The following is a 17,576-nucleotide window of genomic DNA, read 5'->3' on the forward strand; positions in this document are numbered from 1 at the left end:
ATAAACCAAAATGACATTCCTGCCTTTGACTTTTTTGTTTTACACAGTTTAGTGCAGCTATTAACAGAGACACTTTTTATATCAGTGGTTAAAGTCCAACAATAACTGTTTTTTTTTTTTTTATCAATTTACACCAAAAATATGTTACGTAAGTTACTGAAATGGATTTAAGTTGAAAACTGTGTATAGAAAAATGTATTTGAGTTAGTTTCAGTTTTCTTTAGGTTCATTGTGGTTCTGCTTGATGACTCTTGTGTTCACTGGACCAGTTCTCCTCATCACAGTCTCTTCACCAACCCTCTGCACCTGCAGCAGGCCGTTTTCACTTCAGTCAGACTGAAGGAGGTTTTTGTACGGCTCTGAATCACTGTGTGAACGTTCCATCACTATGAAAGCCCAGACAGTAGTAATCTCCAACATCTTCAGCCTGAACACCACTGATGGTCAGAGTGTAGTCAGAACCAGATCTACTGCCACTGAATCGAGACGGAGTTCCAGAGTTTAGAGTTGATGCATCATATATAAGAAGTTTGGGAGCCTGTCCAGGTTTCTGAAGGTACCAACTGAGATCAGCACCAATATCTGAACTCCCTGTGGCGCTGATGGTCACAGTCCCTCCAAGACTAACAGACTTGGATTTGTCAGCCTGTGTCAGAAAATTGTTGGCAGAAGACTCTGAAATGAGAAATGACAAAGTTACACAAAAGTAAATGTGGAGAGCACTGACTGAATTTGCACCAAACATTTTCAGAATCTCTCACCTTGACTCAGAAATCCCAACATGACAATCAGAGTTATTGGCAACATCATCTTGATGCAGTTTTCAGTGTGAGTACAGGAAAACAGTTCAGACTCTCTGTGACATAAGATTTTAAACTCTTGGGTGCAGTGATGCATTAAAATCATGCAAAAGACGTTCAAGAAGGCAAACACACACCTGTTGATGTGAAACAGAAACAGGGGAGGTGGAATGAAAGTTCCCCATGTTGAGGATCATTCAGCCATTCAAAATTTTGTCTACGCTCTAATTTAGTTCTCTTCTCCTCACTTCTTGACCTCTTGACAATCGCATGACTTTGTGCTGATCAACAGGTCTATATCATCCCCTGCTGGCAGCCTGGATCAACACTGAACTTACTATGAAATGACACATTTATTTATTTATTTGTTTGTTTGTTTGTCTGTTTGTTTGTATGTATGTATGTATGTATGTATGTATGTATGTATGTATGTATGTATGTATGTATGTATGTATGTATGTATGTATGTATGTATGTATGTATGTAATTAGCCTTCATGTCATTCATATCATCCAGATCCAGTTGCTGTTCTCAGGATAGTGCAAATAAAATCAATCAATAAAAACAGTCAAGTCTTAAGAACTTGGCCTGTAGTCACATTCTTAAGCTTTAACTTGATGGAACTTGATGAAAATGGTTTCTGAACAATCTTGGTAAGATAATTTCATGTGAAATAATAGTCCCACTCTCTCTTCTGTCTCAAGCCATAGAGAACAGGTAGTTATGCAGGTCATGGTTAGGTCTCAGTGTTTCTGTGTATCATGGCAACCACTGTCTGGCTCCACAGGTGAACACAAAGTCTGAGTGTGTCACTCCAAATGCCAAGAATTCAGGTAACTATGATAATAAAACTATGTATTTGCATGTCTGTTTGTGTGTTTATGTCTATTTCAACCACTTGTTGGATGTTCATCAAACACAAAATGTAACAATAACGCTGATTCATGCGATCTTTAACACGGCAGTTCTGTGGGTGATTAGATGACAAGACTCAGGTGAGAGGCTGGTCTGCAATCTGTTAATGCGGAAAGATTTTACAGGAACTTCATTCACTGGATTGTTCTGAATTCTTTTTTTCTAGTTTTACCTGAGGAATTTACATTTAAACATCTGCCTTTCAAGAGGCTGGAAAAACAAAAAACGCAGCATGGATGACAGAGCAGAGTCTGTCCAGTCTGCAAGTAAGTAAACACACACACACACACACACAGTTTTTTAATGATGAATTGTAGACACTATAGAAAGTATGAACTTAACCTGTAGACACTAGAAATTAAATACACTATACAGTGAGCTGATAATAGGAACTATTATGAAATTAACCTGGTAGTAAATGGATATGAAACTGACCACTTTTTGTGTGGGGGCTGGTAAAAAAAGGTGGAAGAAATTGTATTTAATTCAAAACATGATAATTAGAAGGCAGATACAATGAACTAAAAGTGGGAGTTGCTTCTGTCAACATAATTGTGTCTGTTCAGGGAGTTATGATGGACAGTTTGATCAGCTGCACCGTGCACTGAGGCGGAAGCAGCACCTACTGCGAAGACTCAGGGTTAGTACATCTTCAACACATTACACGTACATTTCTATTATCATCATTTATAGAGAGAAGAAAGAGAAAAGAAAAGAAAGAGAAAGACATTCCTAGTAACTTGCTGCATGTCATTGTCAGGGCTTGTTTTTTGTCTCTGTTTGTTGTCCTCCCTGCAGGAGCAGCACATGCTGGAGGACCTCCACAGACCCCACACCTGGGGAGGGTCACGAAGACAGGACCGGTCCCGTTACTTTATGGCCCCTCAGCCGCCTCCACCACTCCCATTCTACCAGCCGACCCCCGTTCTGCCTCCTCCACCTGAGCCTCCACGCATCATCCAACAGACCGTGAGCCACACCTCTCCAGAGCCCCTTCTTTTCTTCCTTTCTATTTTGTTTTGGTATTCTTTCCACCATCAAGATTAAATTTTAATCATCATTAATTCAATAGTGTAAGAAGAGTCATGATTACCCATGCAAACGAAGCCCCCGCCTGACTTACTTCCCGTCCCTTTGCAGCTCCCCCAGCAGCCCGCCACCATCATCCAACAGCTGCCACAGCAGCAGCCTCTGATTACCCAGATTCCTCCACCTCAGCCCTACCCAGCGCCACGCTCAGGCAGCATCAAAGAGGGTACGCAACCACAAACAGAGATGTACATTCAGTCTAATCCCCTTGTATTCCTATGAATGTGCGTGCATTTCTTTTATGTGTAGACATGGTAGAAATGATGCTGATGCAAAACGCCCAGATGCACCAAATCATAATGCAAAATATGATGCTGAAAGCCATGCCTCCCTTGGGCATGTCACCACCTGGGGGGCCCGGTCTCTATGCACCAACATATTTCGGGCAGGTACACACAAACACACACTCTCTGACTCTCTGACTTAAAGATAAAGCAAGACGTCGCAACTCTGACACTTAACAGTCCCAAATCTATATTTCCAGGAAGGTTACCCTGCTTTTGCGAGGCCGGACGTCAAACCAAGGGGAACTGCTGTCCATCATCATCATCACTATGATTCTAACCCTGCAGCACAACACCTGCCACCTATCATCGGCCACCCTACATGGATACCAGGGGTGCAGTCTGTCCCAGCAGGGCAGGCAGGGGCACAACTACCCTCCATACACCATGTAACAGCCCCTTTTACACTCCCACAACTCAATACGTAAGACTTACAAACAGCATGTGGTCTTCATCTGCTAATATTATAGGCACATAGTGAATTATTATTATTATTATTATTATTATTATTATTATTATTATTATTATTATTATTATTATTATTATTATTATTATTATCATTCACAATGAAATGCATTTGTTTTGAGTCTGTGTTGTGTACAGGACTAAGATTACCTTCTGAGTAACAAGAAACAAGGAACATATTTGACATGTACTTGGAAATGAAACCTAGAGAAAAGTTGCATAACTTTTAAATCTTCCTTAAAGTATATTATGTAAACTCTGAGCTGGTGGGTTAACAAACATTTATAAAAAAATAAATAAATATATAAATAAAAACGACTTTTCGATATTGATATAATGTTCACCTTATTTATCTTTTGATTCATCATAATATTTGTATTGCCTAATGCTCGGTCTGTAAATGTGTACTGTTTATACTATATGCCAAATGGATATTGCAGTGACAAGGTCACGAAGACCGAAGGAAGAAAAAAGAACAGCGACGCCCGAACAGGGACTTGAACCCTGGACCCTCAGATTAAAAGTCTGATGCTCTACCGACTGAGCTATCCGGGCCCTGTTAGAGAGGCGACGCGTGCACAGAATTGGACGTCTGCAATACTACACATATAAAGTACGCATAAAATATAAAGGAAAGAGCGCAGCCTCAAAACAAAATCATCCTGAGGTGTCGATCTAAACAGGGTGCGGTATCTATAAAGCCACAGGGACAGTACAGACTGCTTCCTGAGCAGCTTGTGTGCTACAGGCGCCACCTTGTGGTGTTCAGAAGATGATGCATCGTAGCGCCAAACTGTCGCAAATGAGATATTAATATATTTGTCTTTAATTTAGCAGTTTCAACTTGAAGTACTTCGTAGATCTGGATGTGTAGAAGTGGAGGCAGATTTACTCTGATGCCATTTAACTAATCACATTTACTCAAGTAAAACTCATTTAACATACATGTAAATATACATATAATCTACCTTTTACTTATGTTTTTTATGCTTAATGTCTTTACTTTTACTCATGTATAACTTTCTTTCTGTTTAACCAACACCCCGGTATAAAGTTTACTAATTCACTATCCATGTCATTTTGTCACATTAGTCCGTACAGTCTACACACAACGCCATTGCCTTGTCTTTAATGGATGAATTTACAGCTGTACAAAATGGTATTTTACAAGATCTATAATACACAACAACATTAAAACCCAAAAATGGTCACTTAAACTTACGTTACCACACTGAATCACTGCTTCCTTAATCGTATTATCAGTCCACAACAGATAACACAACCTTGATTCATAGCTTTCAATCATCATGGCACGTCCCTTTTGATAAATAAAATAATTACAATTTATTTATATGAAAACATACAAACGAGTGACACCCTCTGAGTTAACAGATAATTAAAGTGCATAATTCTTCTCTGAAAGAATTGAGGCGTGGTGACAGGGAACAGGAGAGTCATGCTGTGGTTGAGCAGAAGGAGACGATGGGTCACTATGCAGGATAAATTACAACTCTTCAGAAGATGTGTATGGATGATGATCATGCATTTGTGCTTGAGGGCTTTTTGTATGGCACAGAAGTCAATATTACATGCTTAAAAAACAGCCTTGTGTGTTGACAAATAATGACTGGTAAATAATAAAAATCAAGGCTGAAATCTGATTAACATGTGCCTGCATACAGCATCTCTGGTTACACACCAGAAAATCTTGGCCCCTTGTGATTAAATTTGATTAATTGAATTTTCTGGATGTTTGCTGTGAAAAACCCTTATGACATTTATTTACGCGGTACACGTGTGTGCAGACTACCAGGATACGCCGTACAATTAACTTTTAACAAGCGTCTATCTGCGCAAAAAAAGTCAGACGTAGATTTTAGAAAGCTCACATGAACAATCTAAAATGTGAGGAGTAAATTATATTATTGAAAACGTCAAGCAATTGCATTGAATGGTGAATCTGAAATACGATTTGATGCCTTTTCTATGTTTCGCTAAGAGGAAGAATGCAAGCTGAGATACAGAGCACAGGGCAGGATACGTAGCCTCCTGCTAAAAGAGGAGATACGCACAATGAAAGTCAGTGTGTTACCTGCGCCTTTCTCAACACATTTTGGTGAGCGATGCCATACATTCTTCACATTGCACTTTTTAAATAGTAGTGCAAATAAACAGCTGAATTTGGATTACTGTGATCATGTTTGTGGGCAAAATGTTTCATTGTTTTTTGTTCTTTTATAGTGACAAAGTGCCAAGAATGCTCCCAGTGTTCACAACTTCTGTTAACATCTCAGCAACACATGCACTTTCATTATGCAATCTTTTGATATTAAAAAAAAAAAAACTGTAGTGTGTTCTGATGGTGTAAGTGGCTATTAGAAATAACTTGATCCTATAGGTCCTCTTTTAGTACACAAATCCAGATATATACCCTGTTTGCCTGTTTAGGCATATAGTATCTTTGATGAAGTTGATGGTGGCATCAGTCATCGACCTGTCCAGATGACTCCACTAGTTAAATGTTTATAGGGATTGCACATATCCATCTTCATCTGTGGTCAGTCCTGGACAAAAGTCTGGTAATGAACGATGATCTGCGGAGGGTGGGACGCAGACACTTATACAGCTGGCATGGTTATGTAACCTAAAGTAAGAATAGGAGAACAAAAATGTAAATTTATTTTCAGAGCACGCATGCAAATTAACATAGCCATTCCAACCACACAAGCACAGCATTCACCTTGTGGATGTGAGGAGGCATTTCATCCTCCGAGCTCTCCTCTGGTAGTGGGTCGTGGTGTCGTGGCGCTGCCTGGCCGTCCTCTGCCCAGCCTCCCATTGGCACACGGGCCGACCTCGCTGCTTTCCCCCCAGCTCCAAAAGAGTCTGGAAAACAGAGAGACAAAGTGTGGTCAAAAATTAGCACAGAACTGTCACTGTAAATTACCCTCACAAATGCATGATGTGCAAAACATGGAGACAGAGATCATCAAATACAGAGGTACCTGATCCACTAAAGCGCCTCTGGGTGCTGCTCTGCGAGGATGCCCCCTCCTGGCCCAGAGTGGTACTGCCGGTGGCACCTGCAGAAGCTGAAGTGGGAATGGCACTGGGACTGGCAACTGTGGTGGGGAAAGTGTGTGAGCGCGGGAAATTTCTGGAGTGAGGGTTGGGTTCGCTCCTGACTTCATCGGGGACGCTGTCGCTGCTTTCGTCGCTCTCCTGCCTGTGCCACGTGTGACGGGAGAGCTCGCCCCGAGACTGCTGCTTGTGTAGCTACAAGGGGGGGGAAAAAAGTTGGAATAGGTGAGGATCTCTAAGATATTCAGAAAAAGAAGAAAAATATAGTTCATGACTCATACAGGTGTCCTCCATTCTGTTACCACACAATTACCTCATGCATGTAAAGTGCATGGATGCTCATCTCAGTGGAGGCATACTCTGACAGGACCAAACTGGTAAGTTGACCCTCCCATGCACTGCTGCCTGAGCTCACAGTCCGGGCATCAGTCCTACAGAGAGAGAATATAAAAGTGTAAAGAAAAAATGAGGACATGAATTACATGGAATACAGATAAAAGGAGAACTGAATTTAGCTCTTACAAACATGGTCAGCCACCCTAGTGTACTGTGTAAAAGGACAGAAAGATGCATTCAGAGGGTGAATTTTCTTACCCGGAGCCTGCCATTCCTTTGCTCATCGCTGAAGTGTGGCCGGCAGCCCTGTGAGCTGCACTCAAACTGCCTCTCAGGTGAAGACTGCTGCTGACTGGGGAGAGGGAGCGTAAGGCAGATGCCCCGTCGCTTATGCCAGCTGCGGCATGATTGGTCAAAGAGCTGTCCCTGCCGAAATGTACGGAGGTCAGTGTAGAGGGACCTAAGATGTTTGCAATGAGGCTCCTTGGCTACAAAAGTAAATAAAAAAAAAAAGGCAAGAGTGAAAATCTGTTTTACCTCTGAAGATTTCACTGAAGACCACAGTGATACTTGAGCATGGATATTTGTTTACCACTGTACCTCAGACTCAGAGAGTGAGAGTGGATTGGTGTCTGAAGGAGCCCCCGTAGCTTCTCTGTGAACTCGTTCTTTCAACTGGCTGATGAAGTGTGTGGTCTCCTGAGGAGGCTGCCACTGAGGGTTGGTGATGGCAAAGTGCATCAGAGATAACTCTGTCTTCCCATCCTCTGCCTGTTGGTAGATAGACGCCTCCGTCTTCCCCTCTGACATCCACTACAGACGAGAAGGGAGAGAGTCAACCCAAAGATGTGCCCACAGATTTATTCAACTACTTACTTCAAATATTTTCAACCGTGTCTCCATCTTTGCATGTGTATGTGGCTGAACTTATAGTGGCAGTCCCTCACCGCAGGGTGTCCATGCTGCCTGATGTCCATCTGGGCAAAGGAGCAAGTGTCTCCAACACCAACCACCTCCACAGTGAAGTTCCTGAAGAAATCAATGATCTCCAGAGACTTCCTTCTCAGAGAGAAGATCAAGATGATGGGAGTCACAACTGGACTTATCAGCTCCTCTAGAATAAACACCTGGAAAGAAAACAGAGGAGTTCAACCTGAACAGTATAGTACAGGGTTCTGCAAGCGCATCAGATCATATATTGAACCTCTGATTCATATGTTTAAATGTGGTGAATTCTTTTTGTTTGAAATCTTGATTCAAAATGCCACCAGCTGGTAGTGTACATACTTAAAGGGACAGTTATCCCCAAATCCCAACTGCACATTTTTCCTCTTACCAGTAGTGGTATTTATCTATTTAGATTGCATCACCAAGCAGAAGGAAGTATGGATCAACTCATGGCTAGCTAGTTAACCAAGCTGGCTAACAATACAGCTCAGCTATGGAAGACACCAGTAATGTTTTCATCCCATGCTGTCACGAGCACAAGCCTCTTGTCCATGAGGAGATGCATGCTTCCTTCTGCACAGTGATACTGTGCTTTGGGCACCACAATCCCAGAGAAGGCAGACGTCTCTACAGTTGATATCTCCAAAACTCACAGTAAAACAATCAAGTTGGATAAATAGCACTACAGGTACAACACCCACCCTACAACTTCTGTGAATCTGTTTAGTAGGTAGCAGCAGAAATCTGTGGTCATATTTGTCTCTTTGAGATATAAATGCAAACAATGGAATTGGATTAAAGCTCTGTTTCAGAGAAAAAAGCTAAGTGTTGCAAATAAATGTTAAGAGAGGATATGACGAAGTGACTATTGGTGTTTTTCACAGCAGGCACTCTGAGTCGTCATAATGGAAAGGTGTAATTGATATAAATGAGTGATGATGGCTTGAATGCATTTATAACTGTCCCAGAAAACCACGTCCACGAGACAGCTGGCACACTTACCAGTGCCCTTAATTTAGCATATAAAAATGGAATACAGTCATCAGAAATGCTAATTAATTACACCCAAGATTGCATAGCAAAATGTCTACAATAGAAAAGGCCTATACAACATAGATTTGACAAGTTAATTCCATTACCCAGAGTCTTGATATTTATTCCTAGTTCAGAATTCATACTCACTGCTTTGTACTGGAAGAGCTGGGAGAACTGGTCACGAGTCTCATATCTATGTGCATTGCCCTGCCAGTGGTCGGGCATGTAATGGATATGAGCCAGGATAACCCGTAGCAGCTGCTCAGGACAAAACACCATGTTCTTATCAGGAATAAATGATCTGAAGAGAGAGGTGGTGGGAAAGAGATCCAAAATCAAATGAAAATATTTCACTGTTGCTTTTTATGTGGATTCTTGAATGTCACAATTTAATTTAATTCATGGGAACATTGTGAAATATCAAATTATCTTAATTTAGGGCTATTAATAGTCGAAGGCTACTTAAGGAAGGAAACCCTCTTAAACTCAGCAGTCATACAGCAGAATAAGCTGCTGGAGAGCATTAAAGGGATTACTACTCAGGGTAGCTTTGAAAGGGCAAAAGAGAAATGGCTCACAGTGGTTAAAAGCCCTTAAGTTCCATGTAGCTGAAGATTTGTGTCAGTTATTCATGTTTCAAATCTGTATCTGTTTGCCATTTCATATAGTATTAGTATTGAACCAGTTAAGGATGAGACTAGCAGACATATTAACTGTGTCACACGTATCTCCTACCTGCAGACTGTGATACACACTCCAAGCAGGGTGATCGACGAGAGAACGTGTTCTACTGCGAGAACGTCCTCGTCGTAGATCGTCAGGGCGATGAGGACAGCCAGAAGAGACCCGGCAAAAAACGCAACGTTTTTGGCCACCACAGTCAGGAGCGGCGAGAGGAAACAGTTCATATACTTGGATGCAGCCTGAACCAAAACAGGAAAAAAAAGGAAGAGGAAGAGAAAAAGGAAGAGGTGGACTTAATTACTAACTGTGTGGCAATGGATAAGAGGAACTACTGCAAGTATTTATAGCAGGAAATCAAAACAAAATAATCTGCACTGACAGACAAATTCTGTGTAGCTATAGTCGAGATGAAGTGATGCTTATTTATTACTTATACATTAAATCCTGAGTTATACTGTGCACTTGTTTAACAAGACATGCTAAAAAATACAATTCTTATATCAAAATCCATCCCATGCTTGAACCAAACAACATCAACCAATAACATGACGTCCACAAATCAATACGCCTTCAACTTTTACCAACACAGAGCTAAAATTCAGTAGTCCAAGCTAGAATTTATTCATTAACAAATCAAATTTCTCCCAACCTCATGTCCCGTCTGCTGAACCCAGTTTCACTTAGAAATACATCATGATAGGCAAGTTAGATACTCTCGAAATGTTGTTCCATCAATCAATGTTACAAGAAACTTGAGGGCATCAAGTGTTTGCAGGAGATACCGACCTTGTAGCCTTTGCTGAGGCGTGACATGAGCTCATGGTCCAGCTCATTGAAGTGACGCAGGTAACATCGACCGTACAGAGACCAGCATCTCGCTCCCAGAGAACCAGGCTCTCGCTTGATCACCTGATCACACACACACACCAAAATATGATCTAAAGCAGCAAATAAAAAAAGGAAATTGCATAAAGTTTGCATGCGCATGTAAACCACTAACCTCTGTGTAACTAAAAAAGGCGTAGAGAATCTGCCACACCAGAATGACTGGGCACAGCAGCAGATTGGCGATGCCAATCCACAGAATACGGGATGCCAGCCTGTCTGCCAGCTCAAGCCTGTTACCTCCTCTCTTGTACTCTGGTTTCAGGCTCCACTCATTCTCAAACAGAGAGCCTACAGAGCAGCCGGGCAAAAACAACAAGGGAGGTCAAAAGAGGACTCCTTTGACAAACAGGCAAATATTTGATTGTTCGAATGCAAATAGCTCATTTCATACAGTCTATAATGCACACCGAACATTGACACACCTGGACCCCAAAAAAAGATGAGCTCAAAGTTGTATTTGAGTCCCCGGGTGAAGAACACACACTCTCCGAGGACCGGGGGTCGAAATCGTACAGGAAGGAGGGATTTATTCACCATGGCAACCTAGAGATGCACAGGAAGAAAAGCTTGGGTAGGCTGTTGCATGATGTTTGCAAGTATCTCAGTCAGACAAGAATAGTTCAGCAAACAAACAGCGTACCATGTAATTTTTAAAGCGGAGGATGCGGTGGTAGATGTCGAGCTCTGTCAGCTCTTTCTTGTGGATGCAGATTTGGTGCTCCTTCTGGATCTCCACTATCCTGGCCTGAACCTCCTGCCATGTTGCGTAGGGGAGTTCTGACTGAAAAGGGAAAAAAAGCACAGTTCAGGTTGGTGTAAATTGCACAATCACTCCTTCTAAGGAATATAAAACAAATCTTCAAATATCTTATATATGTCTCACCATGGTCATCTTGAGTGCATTGATGTAGAAGGATCGGATCTCCCAGTAGCAGCAGACGTTGTAGATGAATTTGACAAGGCGGTGAAGCCAAAACACCCCCGAGATAATCAGCACGAAGATCACAAATGCATTGTCTCTGATACTGTGGGAGAAAATATTTACTTGTATGATTTAAAGATGTAGCTTTCATTAAGGTCATGTCTGAATGCTTTGGCCAATTTAATAGGCCTTTATAGCAGATGAAAACTCACTGGAGCTAATATTTCAGCTTTATAAATAACAACAGAGACTCTACTTAGTAGGATTTATATAAAAGGGCATGGACAGTGTGGACAGTGATCCTATTCTGGGAGTCTGGTATCAAATATCAGAGATTATCAAGGACAGGCAACAGTCAAATAACTGATCCATGAATCATATACATCCCGCACAAAAGTAGTTAGTCTGCTCGAATGCTTGACACTCACCGGGCACTGCACACATCCACTGGGAGGAAGGCATCAGGCAAGGTGACTTTAGATGAATCAGTGTGATTTACAAACTTGTTGGCAAACAGTATGTCATAGTCCACACAGTTTGCGAGGAAGACCGTGAAGCCAACCACAAACAGCAGCTGACTGCATGGAGACAGAAATGGAGGAGGAGGACGAGGAGGAGGAGGAGGAGGAGAAAGAGAAAGGGAAAGAGAAACTTATTTACAGGGCACATCAAAACAAGAGGCACAATATTGATTCATAAACATCATATCTGGCGGACAGGATACCTACACCAGCTCAAAGATCTCTCCCAGCAGCATACACGTGAATCCATTCTTCTGGTGCAGATTATATACGTGAGGGACATTAAGGAATACTGTAAATGTATCTTATAGCAACTATTTTTGTGTAAAACTACAATACATTGTTCAGGGACACGTCAGAACATATGCCTAAAACCATTTAAAAAAGGATATCCTCTGGAAAAACAGGTCGAGGTTTTCTATGTGGTGCCACTGAGCTGCAAAAGAATGATCACAAATCAGTAATGGTGTTGTTAGAGTGGGCATCATTACCAATGCAAAAGAGGAAGGTGTGAATCTGTGTGTGTGATAAATTCCAGATTTGTTTGTGATGCGTGTCAAACATACATTTGGCTCCTTCAGGCACATGCATCAGCAGGTTCTCCTCTCCAGGGGGAGAGTCACTGTAGGACGCCTCCAGGCGCTGGTACTCTGTGTCAAAGTGTGCCATGGTGACATCAGCTTCGGTCTCACCAAGTAGCCGAGCCCACTGCTACAGACTGGAGTGGCAGTAAGAGAAGAGGGGAGGGAAAGGGGAAGACAAATAGAAGGAAACAGATCAGTGATATAAAAAGAAAAATGCGACAAGGTGACACATCGTGGTTAATAATCAACCCATTATGACACGTACACACCCTTACTGAAAAAATGTTGGACAAGCTACAGCTTCCATTGACGCCTTACCACTGACATTAACCTCAATTTGGAAGGCAAATATTCTAATTTGCTTTATTCTTCTGAGGGGAGGTCAAAGGTTACAGTGACAGAGCAGCAGCCTGGGAGCTGGATTCTTGCTGACAAATGGGTTCAAATTTAGTTTCCCTGGTTAAAGGACAGTCTCTTCTGTCTCTTTGCTTTTTGCACAGGGACACCACATACATTAAAGTAATTGTACCAGAGTTAGCTAGCAGATTATCTGAATCTATTAAAAGGGTAAACAAAAAAATTGGTGATGAGACTTTGGTGCCAAACCTTGAGCCTGATTTTCACCAATGCAAAACCTCCTGAGTCTCTAATGCCTGATATGATTACATATAAGGGGAAGACACATCAAATCTGTGTTTTGTAACTGACTGAGACATTCAATAACAATGTTCACACATTTCCTGTTGCACAGACGAAAATGAATCTTTAGCAGTTTGCACGTTATGACTTGTGGTGTCACCCCTTCATGTTGCATCCGCTGTAGTCGGTTAGACCGAAATTCAAACCAACCACATAGGTTACTGTCTGTCTCAAGAAATGTGTACTTAGTTATAGCAGGAGATAGGTGGGTAAAATAATAACAGCAGGTGTTCCTGAAGAGGACATGGCTACATGGTATGGAGTAATTATAACATACACAGAAAAAATATCGAAGAAAACAGCAAGAAAGCACATTGGAAATACTTAGATAGATGTACAACATTTACTAGATGTGATAATAATGGTTTGTGGTGTAATTGCTGGGGTGTAAGGACAGACATGGAGTCCTGCTTTATTTTTCCCCTGAAAGGCAAAGTTATGGTGTGGTTTATATCAGATAAAGACACAACAAGCTTACCTCCATTGCAGTACAGTACGTCCTATCCAGCTGCTGTGTTGACTCAACATTCCCAGCTGTATAAAAAAAGGAAGAGAGACATTTCCCTGAGAGCTGGCCTCTTCAGACTAACACAGGAGGACTGTAAGATATAAGACAGAAGCTTAGTGCACACGGTGAAGCACGGGACTGAAAAAAAGCAAGAGAAACATCAGCCTGAAGCGGTTCATGTGTCCAGCAGAGACACAGTAAAATGCGAAGGACTGGTCCAGGTGTTGTTGTTGTCGTGCTCTGACAGCACAGGCCCGCCTCGCTCACAGCAAAATATGCCACCTCTCAATCCCTCCCAAGCTCCTTACCTTCGTGTCTCAAGCTCTTCCAGCTTATAAAGGTGAACAGAGATGGATTTTTATCTGTTCGCCCTCTTGTTTTCGTTTTCTTTCACCTCCCTCGACGCCAGTTTCATTTTCGAAACAGCTAAAGCAGTGTGGCGTCCGTCACAGCTGAGTGGCAGGGGCCGTCGGCCAATCGGAAAGAGAGTTCCCCAACGGCAACAACAGCGGCCAATCAGGTGCTGCTGGAGGCGGGGCTCTGAGGGAGGGTTGTGTGTATAAGGGAAGTCAGCGACACACGCCCTGATGGAGCCTCCATGACGGGCTCCCTGCAGACTCTGGTTGGTGTAATTAAATGGGTATTTACTACCACCGCCTGGTCGGTGCTAGTATCTGTCGGAGGCACTCTCATTCTGCAAGTGCATCCTCCTCCTGGATGATGCTGCTCGGGAAAGAGGGATGTAGATTTTACATGTAGTCTACTGTAAAACTGATAATCATGTGTGCACAGCATTATAATTTCGCCTCTGTCCACGTTTGTATGTATGTTTTTATACCTTGTTATAAAATGGAGGCCTACATGCAGTAATGGATTGTAACTAAGTTCATTTACTCTAGTAGCCTGCTGTTTTTAAGTACAATTATCAGGTAATTATATCTAACTTGTGTATTAGCTGCTACTTTATACTTTCACTAACTATACTGTGGAGGCAAATATTGCACCTGTTACTGACTACATTTATTCGGTAACTTTAGATACTAGTCACCTTGCAGTATTCATGTCGCATCAGAGCCAAAGTAACATGTTTTTAACAAAGACGATTGAGTTAATCAGGAAATAAATGCAGAATTTCAGATCTGATAGTCGTCCGATAGCCGGTAAAACCATATCATAAAATATACCCACAGACATGGAAATATATATTTATCATATCAATTATTTAGGATTATGTGAATGTAATATACTTCTGATGCTTTAGTACTTTTAATATCAGATACTTTAACCCTAAGCATTATGAGTTCAAGTTCCTTTTACTTTTACCAAATTAACATTTCAACACAATTTCTTTTCATTTATTGAAGTGTGGCTTTTATTCTGCAACACTGCCTTCATGATCATACAAATTTTGTGTCATTCCCATTACTGTGCTACCATTTATAATTTCAAAGGGTGTGCATGGGTAATGATTAATACATGCACACACACATATATAGTAAAACAAATCAGTATTAGGGTAACAAACAAATAGCAATGTATTTTTGTACTTATTATCATTAATAGTTACTTTCTTTTCCTATTTTCACCATATTTAGAAATGCATGGATAACATTTTTGATGAAAATTTGCCAGGGATCAGCTTAAAACTATTTAAATATCACTAGTCCCTCGACCCAAAGAGGCGAATGCACCCTCAAACAAAAAAAAGACACATGGATTTCGCATGCACACCTGGAAAACATGGGAAATGTGTGTGGGTTCTATGTTGGTGATCATCATTATTGATGCAGAGCACTGTGGAGGTACCTAAAAATGAAAGTAACCACTCGTACTCGGATCATATGCTAGGTGATTTCCATTCACATGCACTTTTAGATAGCCAACGTATTGTTTTCATACACGAATAGTTAGATTCTTACTTAGAGCATAAAAACAAATACTAAAGCGACAATTAGCTCCTTCAGTTTTTCTCACTCTTTCGATCAGACTTTGGGGTTGAGGAGCTGAATATACTGTACCAAGATGCTGCTTTAGACAAAAAGCTCGCCCTCTGTCACTCTCTGCTGTGATGAATATTCATATATGATTGTTAAGCTTCTGGAGTGACAGCTGGGCTTTTGTTCACTGTGTCACTGCATTAGTTACAAGGTTAACACACATCCCTGTGTATGTGTTTGTGTGTGTGTGTGTGTGTGTGTGTGTGTGTGTGTGTGTGTGTGTGTGTGTGTGTGTGTGTGTGTGTGTGTGTGTGCATTGAACTCAGTGATGACGATTTCATTAACCCATCTCCCCGGACAGAAGTGAATTAATAAGCTAGTTTTCTGTTTCACAAGCAGACAAGTGGATAGTCGGACCACACGAGACACAAAATGAAGTCACACACAAGCATTTGCAACCTGGCTGGTCATTCTTATTCCTTTCCTTCATTATGCAACCATTTGTGACAGTATGTGTTTGTTTATGTGGATAGAGATTTTATTTTTTTTTTTTTTGAAAGGGGCAGTGGTGTCTTGAGTCAGGGGGGAGTCTGTGTAATCCAGTAATTAAAATAATCTGTGGGATTTAATCTGTTCTGATTAGGATTAGGCTTCAGTCATCTTAATCCAGTAAATCTGTCACAACGAAGCTCACTAGCTGATAAACGCCAGTAACAGGGACATATAAAGTAAATAAATGATGTCCAAAAGCAGCTCAGCATAAACCAATATCTCTTATGTTTAGACAGCTTGATTTAATCTTATTTCACTTTATTTAGTGATATTTGTGCAGGCTAAAATTGCAGATGTTGCAGATGATCTCAACACGAAAGGAAGTTCAAGTTAGGTTGGAGCTAATCTGTTTTCTTCCCCACTGCTCCATGTGTTCTTGCACGATATGATAATTGTGGTCTATGTGTGTCTGCATGTGTGTGTTTAAGCAGGTCTGCTCTGCTGCAGGCTATAGCCGGCTGATTAAATTACCCCACTGTCTGTCGGGAATTAGGGGGGTTGCATTGACAGCTAATTTGATCCAAAGACGTGCTGTCATGCTGCCGTGCAACCCATTGGTTGGATAGCAGGGGTGGGGGGGGTGGTTGGGGGTGTCGGCGGGGTGTGGCAGGTGGGGGGGTGCTGCCCAGGAAAGGGGGGGTAGGGAAAAAGGGAATCAGGATGAGGTCATCTCTCTCGAGCAAACTTAATGAGATCAAGCTCCTTCCTGTACATGCACCCATGTAGACCCAACACAGCAGGTATGAAATCTACACATACACACACACATGCACATGCAGGGTGCAGAGTAAGACTCCTTAAACCTGCCTTTAAAATTTAAAACATTGCTCTTCCTCTCCCTGCTGGTTTCCCTGCATGGGGCGGCTTTCCAACAACCCTAACTGCCTCACTGCCTTTATTCTCAACATATAATACAATACAATAGACTACTGTTTTAAACTATTGTGAATCAAGGTTTCAGCTTTTGCCTAAGTTATGTCAACTTATGATTATAGGACCATAACAAGGATTCAAGGAATGCTAAGGTCACTTTTCCCAGTTTTCCCACCTCTAATTTTTAAAAGAATGTATTTATTCATTTAACATTGTACTAGACTCAAATGTTTCTGTTGCACCAAGCATCAAAAAGTGTTACCTGTTGAAAGAGGGAGACTGGTGTTTGATCAGATTCAAAGTTTTGTTTACAGTCAGAAAAAAATCAGAAAATAAGTAATATTTTTGACAAAACCTTTATTCAATTTGATATATTTCATTAAATGAAAAATGAAAATATGAAATACGGGATATAGATGTTGTTAAGCCACCCAAATAAAATAAATGTCTTAATA

At 41.3% G+C, this 17,576-nt stretch overlaps 2 protein-coding genes and 1 non-coding gene across 6 annotated transcripts; 1 reads left to right on the forward strand and 2 right to left on the reverse strand.

Annotated features, from left to right (window-relative positions):
• Window positions 1–1,549: 1,549 nt before the first annotated feature.
• Window positions 1,550–3,863, forward strand: zgc:112416 (uncharacterized protein LOC550509 homolog). Of its 3 annotated transcripts, XM_037125499.1 has the most exons (9): window positions 1,550–1,633; window positions 1,766–1,795; window positions 1,882–1,981; window positions 2,282–2,355; window positions 2,514–2,684; window positions 2,856–2,970; window positions 3,054–3,193; window positions 3,289–3,512; window positions 3,692–3,863. In XM_037125499.1, the coding sequence occupies exons 3-9, from the start codon at window positions 1,948–1,950 to the stop codon at window positions 3,708–3,710; spliced, it is 777 nt and encodes a 258-aa protein (XP_036981394.1). In that variant the 5' UTR covers window positions 1,550–1,633; window positions 1,766–1,795; window positions 1,882–1,947; the 3' UTR covers window positions 3,711–3,863. The 3 variants fall into 3 exon arrangements, with proteins under 3 accessions (XP_036981394.1, XP_036981392.1, XP_036981393.1); XM_037125497.1 differs by lacking the exon at window positions 1,766–1,795 and having other exon boundaries at window positions 1,601–1,633; window positions 3,054–3,189; window positions 3,289–3,863; XM_037125498.1 differs by lacking the exons at window positions 1,550–1,633; window positions 1,766–1,795 and having other exon boundaries at window positions 1,815–1,981.
• Window positions 3,864–4,035: 172 nt separating this feature from the next.
• On the reverse strand, window positions 4,036–4,108 carry trnak-uuu. Its single transcript has one exon. It is a non-coding gene; the product is annotated as a tRNA-Lys (tRNA).
• Window positions 4,109–4,649: 541 nt separating this feature from the next.
• atg9a (ATG9 autophagy related 9 homolog A (S. cerevisiae)) lies at window positions 4,650–14,222 on the reverse strand. 2 transcript variants are annotated; one of them, XM_037072375.1, is made up of 20 exons: window positions 14,068–14,222; window positions 13,730–13,785; window positions 12,535–12,686; window positions 12,361–12,404; window positions 12,176–12,240; window positions 11,876–12,025; window positions 11,409–11,550; window positions 11,166–11,306; window positions 10,948–11,068; window positions 10,638–10,813; window positions 10,424–10,546; window positions 9,689–9,876; window positions 9,101–9,254; window positions 7,918–8,097; window positions 7,571–7,783; window positions 7,229–7,458; window positions 6,948–7,065; window positions 6,559–6,829; window positions 6,294–6,439; window positions 4,650–6,197 (listed from the first exon to the last, which is right to left on the reverse strand). In XM_037072375.1, exons 3-20 carry the CDS (start codon window positions 12,635–12,637, stop codon window positions 6,189–6,191), a joined length of 2,574 nt encoding a protein of 857 aa, XP_036928270.1. In that variant the 5' UTR covers window positions 12,638–12,686; window positions 13,730–13,785; window positions 14,068–14,222; the 3' UTR covers window positions 4,650–6,188. The 2 variants fall into 2 exon arrangements, with proteins under 2 accessions (XP_036928270.1, XP_036928271.1); XM_037072376.1 differs by having other exon boundaries at window positions 13,730–13,850; window positions 14,068–14,219.
• Window positions 14,223–17,576: the final 3,354 nt, after the last annotated feature.

This window comes from Acanthopagrus latus, chromosome 16 (genome assembly GCF_904848185.1).
Source record: "Acanthopagrus latus isolate v.2019 chromosome 16, fAcaLat1.1, whole genome shotgun sequence".
Classification (NCBI taxonomy): Eukaryota; Metazoa; Chordata; class Actinopteri; order Spariformes; family Sparidae; genus Acanthopagrus; species Acanthopagrus latus.

Bases quoted from the DNA above. Each gene is read 5' to 3' on its own strand.
- zgc:112416 (XM_037125497.1), top strand. The intron at 1,982-2,281 runs GTAAGTAAACAC...GTGTCTGTTCAG, and splicing joins AGAGTCTGTCCAGTCTGCAA to GGAGTTATGATGGACAGTTT. The intron at 3,190-3,288 runs GCAGGTACACAC...CTATATTTCCAG, and splicing joins TATGCACCAACATATTTCGG to GAAGGTTACCCTGCTTTTGC.
- atg9a (XM_037072375.1), bottom strand. From the start codon at position 12,637: ATGGCACACTTTGACACAGAGTACCAGCGCCTGGAGGCGTCCTACAGT. The intron at 8,098-9,100 runs GTGAGTATGAAT...TTTTCTTTCCAG, and splicing joins AGCTCTTCCAGTACAAAGCA to GTGTTTATTCTAGAGGAGCT. The intron at 6,440-6,558 runs GTACCTCTGTAT...TCTGTTTTCCAG, and splicing joins GAGGCGCTTTAGTGGATCAG to ACTCTTTTGGAGCTGGGGGG.